At 40.4% G+C, this 6,000-nt stretch overlaps 2 protein-coding genes across 2 annotated transcripts in view; both read right to left on the bottom strand.

Moving 5' to 3' along the window:
* The window catches only part of LOC307020283 (nucleoredoxin-like protein 1), a 2,094-nt gene extending 332 nt beyond the window's left edge, over nucleotides 1–1,762 (bottom strand). Inside the window, 5 exon segments of the mRNA XM_079651519.1 lie at nucleotides 1–37; nucleotides 149–238; nucleotides 1,076–1,119; nucleotides 1,123–1,334; nucleotides 1,694–1,762. The exon segment at nucleotides 1–37 is cut by the window's left edge and continues 332 nt beyond it. Of these exon segments, the coding sequence (XP_079507645.1) occupies nucleotides 1–37; nucleotides 149–238; nucleotides 1,076–1,119; nucleotides 1,123–1,311 (360 nt within the window). The 5' untranslated portion in view covers nucleotides 1,312–1,334; nucleotides 1,694–1,762.
* A 2,589-nt stretch (nucleotides 1,763–4,351) lies between these two features.
* On the bottom strand, nucleotides 4,352–5,313 carry LOC307020271 (nucleoredoxin-like protein 1; the record flags this gene model as incomplete). The annotated part of the gene is made up of 3 exons (XM_079651512.1): nucleotides 4,352–4,724; nucleotides 4,876–4,965; nucleotides 5,078–5,313. 3 exons carry the CDS (start codon nucleotides 5,311–5,313, stop codon nucleotides 4,352–4,354), a joined length of 699 nt encoding a protein of 232 aa, XP_079507638.1.
* Nucleotides 5,314–6,000: the final 687 nt, after the last annotated feature.

The following is a 6,000-nucleotide window of genomic DNA, read 5'->3' as shown; positions in this document are numbered from 1 at the left end:
GGGCAGCTCCTCCACATTAAACCTGGCCTGCAGCTCTCTGTGGACACACACACATTGGCATACATATAATTTATACAGCAAGGCATATTTACATTACAATAATTTACCAGCAGGTTGTGCACACAACCAAGTGGCCAAACCCACGCACCTCCTGTAGGGGTCCTCGTAGGCCAGGAACAGGCACCTCTTGGGCAGCTCTTTCAGGAAGGTTTCTTGCTCTTCCTCAGTCTGGTCCAAACTGAAAAGAAAAGGAACAATGGAAAATAAGGAGGGGCACGTTGAGAGTTTGGGATGAAGGGATAGATTCCAGGTCAGGAAACATATCCAAATGTTTAGACTTAGGACATTCGGTTCTCACAAAAATAGGAATATATCCTTATTGTTTCTAAGGGACGAAACAGGAGTATATGTACAATGTTAACCAAACACATGAATGCAGGTGCATATTTGTACACGGAACCTGCTAACAGAAAATGTTCATATTGAATTTGGGTAACGGGCATGGAGTGACCAAGTAACTGTCTTTTATGTCACATGTATGTCTCAAGTCTTTGCACTGAAGTCTTCAAGCCAAGACTAACTAGTCCAAAGTCTTAACTAGATGTTTCGCCTCTTTTGCATACTGCTTTAGTTTTTTATTTGGCCATTATGTAGTTTTTGTATGTAAAAACAGATATGTTTGGTATAATTTTCAGCCATATGCCGCTCAGTAACGTGACATTAGTTTGTGGTTCTGTCCCGCATCTTGATTGATTGCAGTCGAAATGAAGTGTCAACTTGCTGGAATAGTGTTAATGTTAGTTGATTCAAAAAATTAAGTGAAAGCAATTATTTCGGGGTACACTTTTTAAATAACTTGTTTCAATCCATATGGGGGAAGGTTTTAATTCTAAAAGCTCAAGTCCAAGTGTAGTAACGTTTCATTGGTGTTTAAGCCAATTTGATCAAATCCAAGTCACGTGACTCGAGTCCACACCTAAGGGCTGTTGTTGAGCAGCTGATTAGGTTTAGGTGTTGGGGAATAAATGTGGTCCATTGCAAGTCTAAGTTTGAAGTGTCTCTCTGTGTGTTATACCTTATGTACACGAGAACAAGCTGAGCAGCTCGGTCGACATAGAATTAATCCGTCAACCGTTTGAAGAAGTTGCTGAGCGTGGGAGTAAACTGCTGGCATCTCTCACATGCTGCAGACGCAAAGAAGAGTATCAGGATGCAGTTCTGCAGGCGCATGAAGATATCTCTCTCTGTGTCAAGCTCATCCTGCTCTTTGTTGTTCTTCAACAGCATCCGGTCAACAAACAGGTCCACCATATTCACAGGAACGAGGACGGAGGCTAAGGAAAGCACACGGGAGAAATATAAAAATGTTTTTACAATGGATTAACAGTAGAATCATCAGGAATGCACAACATAGTATAAAAGAAAAAGGGAAAGAAAACAGATAGTTGTGAGGGTTATCACAGGCATGCATATCAGTGCCAAACGTGAAGTAAAGCATAGACTAGCAACTATAATCTTCCTTCAACAACAATATATGAAAAAGGTTTTGCCATTTGCAAAGGCTTATCTTTCATACAGTATGATTTTGTAAGTAAGAAGTATGTTTCCAGTCAGGCAGAATTACGAACAGCCCGTTAATCATATGAGCCCATCTTGCTTGCTGATACATGGGATAATCCTCATAGTTGCTTACCTCTCACAAATATTATCTCCCCTTGAGGCCGCAAATCCAAAAAGTAAACAGCTTTCAATATATTGTGTTTTCTTTCTTTGCAACTCCTCCTGGTGTCGTATGTGAATCTGTTCCCAGCCTGTCAGTTTATATCTCGTCCACTCATTGACTCCATCTCCTTCACCTTGACGGCAGTAGCTGCTCACTCCCTCTCCCTTTGTCTCCCCCTCCCCTGTCTGGGAGGGAGGGATTGAAAGACAAGGTGACAGAGGCACAAGTGACATGAAAAGCTCACTGTGATTGTGTGTGAAGGCAGCAACTGAGCCGGAAAGCATAGAAATTACAGAATGAGTCGTGCTTGAAAAAATAAAAAGGCCTTAATGAGGTGAGAGCCAGTGAGACCTTTATTATCCAGTAACTAATGGAGGAGCAGAACCACAGGGAGAGTGTGGTTGGAGATAGTCTGATTTCCTCCACAGGGAAATACACAATAAAGCCATGAAGCACAGCAGAGACATCAAAACAGTTTGTGCTAGCAAAATAGAGTGTATTGTTTTTGGAAGTACAATACAACTTATACTTAGCTAAATATATATTATAGCAACTTAAAATTAAGCTCGAGAGACATGCCATACATAACAAAACAAATGCAAACACAATGCTTTACAAAGTATTGAATTCCTTTTTTTTTTACATCAGGCACCAGCACCTAATACGTTTTAATGAGGCAAACACTTGTTTTTAGCAGTGTCTCAAATTTGAAATACACCGTGAACACTAGGCCTACTTACTTGCGGCTGGTTACCAAAATGTACTGTCGCCTCAAATCAAACATAGCTGTTGTGCACTTCCTGTAAATGAAAAAAACATTTGACTACTGTAGTTTAAGTGTATTCCAATGTTTACCAGAGCAACCAATTGGGTTTCCATAGCCTACATTATTAGACATATAGGGGGATCCCCTTTCTTCAGCCAAGATGGCGACCATTTAGGATGAGATCTGTGAAATGTTCCAAAAACTACTTTTTGGTATTTTTGGTTAGATCAAGTATACTATGCTCTATTTTAAAAAAAACTGACCACAGACAAGTGTTTGGAAGGAAATAGAATAATAGATGGTAAACTGTTTTGTTGCACTGTACAAATAGTACGTAGCCTACCCTCTTAGTTTCCAACACACAAAAATAAAGACCCCTTTAAAATTAGGTGACTGTCAAAAGAATAGTAAACAAAATACCGGTACAAAACGTGTTGATCAACTTATTACCTGAAAACAAATGCAAATTTGAATTGGCTTATGACCGAAATCGAATCCCCTCAGATTTCTGTATTATTTCCCTTCAGCCAATATCTGATCTCTTAACCTCAGTGTGCCCACACAACAAAATAAAAAAAGTTGCACACCCGAGTCTTTATCTTCAGGAAAGGTATGTCACCGAGAGTCTGACTCACAGGGACGCCAGTCCTTATAGAAACAGTTCGTGATCAGACAGATTAAACCGTCAGGCAGTGGAAATGAAGTCCTCGTCCAAAAACACACCGAAAGTAGGCTAATTTCCGGCCAGCAGAAGCGTCCTTTGATGCAGCAGCTGTGCTCACGACGTTGGTTTAGCAGTTAGCACACACACAATCACACAATAACTCCGCCCTTATCACCTGAGATTAGGCAAGAAACACGCGTTACAGCTTCTGCTAAAGTGTATTGCTCATAACTAAATTATTCAACAGGCTAAACTATCCTCGTTTTTCTCACCATGTCTCTAACTTTTTGTTCATTTCTCTCTAGCCTCCCAGATCTCTTTTTTTCTTTTTCCTGCCCTCTTCCTGACCTTGAACCAATTACCACAGGTGTGACACTACAGCAACCAATCAAACAGCGAGGGGTGAAACCAAATGCTAAATCAGCGTTTTTTTTGTGGTTTAACCCACTTTCTGCCTCCAGTGTTCTTTAAAATGTTTTGTTTTAATTTAAAATGTTAAATTGAATTAGTTTCCTCCAACTTAGGGCTATAAGGATTCATTTCTTTAACAGGGTCTGTAGCATCCGGATATTCATTGTGCTCTTTCCCATATTTCTAATAGGTATAGCTACTTAGCAATTATCACCATTTGTTTATTACCAACTCTTTTTTTACACAGCCAGCAAACAAGGTCATTTGCTAACGTTTTGACCCTAGCCACCTGATAAAAGTAAGTCCAATATTCACTTTATTTTAACTTTGCTTTGGACTAACATAGGACATTGATTTGGCAGCCTATGCCCCCTTTGCTGTTTTCTCAATTTCTAAGAACTGCTGCATGGTGCATCTTGAAAGGAAGGGGATATGACTTGAGGTACTTGGCAGAAATTCAAAAACAATGTACTTACATTTGTGATTCCTGGGTTAAATGATTTACAGGTAGACATTTATAAAGACCATTAGGAGCAGGACCATTACTGTGTATATTTATGTTTTTGTTTGAAAACTGGGATTTGCTCTGACTGAGAACTCACCCTTTGTGCTAATACATCCTGCAACAAAACAGAGGAGCTGTTTTCAGTGTGCATTTTTAAAGAGTCCTCTTAATGAGCCTGTTAAGAGGCTGCAGTATCAGTCACCAAAGGATTAATGATTAAGGAGGCTGGACTTGAATGTGTAAGAGAACAAAAGCAAAAGTGTTTTCCTTTGTATTTTCTCTTCATCTTATTCTCCATATTCCTTTATCTCCATCTTTTCTCTTTCTATCCCAGGCTCCATCTTTCTCCTCCTCTTCGTTTTCATCTTTGCCCTTTACCCATAACTTCCACCATCTCTTTTTCCTCTTGTCGTCCTCTGTCTTGTACTTGAGTCTCCTCACAGGGTCAGTGGCACTGCGCATATTTAGGTTGTCGAAATCCTCGTTGAGCATGAAGCTCCTCTCAATGACCTCCGCTGATTCCTGCCAGTCTCTGAAACAGTCGATACCGTAACTACAGATGTCCTGCACAGCATTCGGAGAGAGTACGGAGCCATCAGGGCGAAGGACCACGACTGTTGGTACGCTCTTCACCTTAAACATGGCCTTCAGCTCACTGACAAAGAGAAACACACACACACAGCTACCTTGATGCACTTGTATAAGAAATACACATATTTGACTTTAGAAAACCTACACTTTAACATGTGAAACATACGAATACAGAAACACTGAAACTACAGAGGCGCTCTTTTCTGTCTACTTACTTCCTGTATGGATCCTCAAAGGCCAAGAACAGAACCTTTTTCTGCAGCTCATTGAGGAATCTCTCCTGCTGCGCCTCAGATTTGTCTAAGCTGGAGAGAGGAGATGGAAATGGAAATTACATAAAAGATAAAACAGTGTGAATGGGAGTCCATGCGAACACATGAGGTCATCAAAGAGACAGACAGAAGTAAAGATAGAGACCTGATGTAGACAAGTGCAAGCAGTTTGGGGTATTCAATGTACGCTGGATCTTTGAGTCTCTTAAAAAAGTCATTCAGTACAGGGATGAACTCCTGGCAGTTTTCACACTCAGAGGATGCGAAGAACAGCATTAGGATTCTGTTTTCCAGGATCCCGACAATCTCTCGCTCTGTGTTGAGTTCATCCTGGTCCGTGTTGTTCTCGACCAATACTCGGTTTAGGAACAGGTCCACCATGATGGAAAAGATGGTGCAGGTGTTCTGTGTAGAAGAAACGGTGACATATAGATTTGAATATTTGGGAATATAAATCATGCTTAGTGCCTGTTTCCATGCCAACTCTATCTGAAAAAAAAGGTAGTCTAACACTGGAGATCATTATTCGATCATCTGAGATTTTCAGTGCAGTCTCAGGAGTAAGTGATTTCACACTGACTTTCAACATCCCACAGAGGAGTGTGAAGCACACAGCTGATCTATGTACTGAGAGGAAAAGTAACAATAGTACTGCAGCAGAAAGATACTTTTTTCCCATACTGTGAAGGCACTAACTAATGCTGCAATGCACACCCCAAGGCATTAAATATTCATGATTTAAAAAGACAAAATAAGAATCAAAGTTTGGAGAAAAAACGCTGTTACTTATTCAGAGTTTCACCACGCACTACTTTGCTTCAGCGGGACTGTGTGGGAGGATCAGATTTGATCAACGGTGGCAGCACTTAAAGTAAAGAAAAATCCACATGTTGATTAAAAGTTGCTTGACAAATCAAAGGTTCCAACTTCCTGTTCTCTCGCGTAGGAGTCCATCACTCAGAGGAATGATTAGCCGCTGTTTCGGTGTTTGTTCTGCCCCAACATACTTTATAAAGCTTAACATTTCTTTATAACACACATATTTAAGAAACTTAGAGGCACTATTCT

This window comes from Notothenia rossii, assembly GCF_949606895.1.
Source record: "Notothenia rossii genome assembly, chromosome: 1".
NCBI classification, from domain to species: Eukaryota; Metazoa; Chordata; class Actinopteri; order Perciformes; family Nototheniidae; genus Notothenia; species Notothenia rossii.
This window is presented reverse-complemented; position numbering and strand designations above follow the sequence as displayed.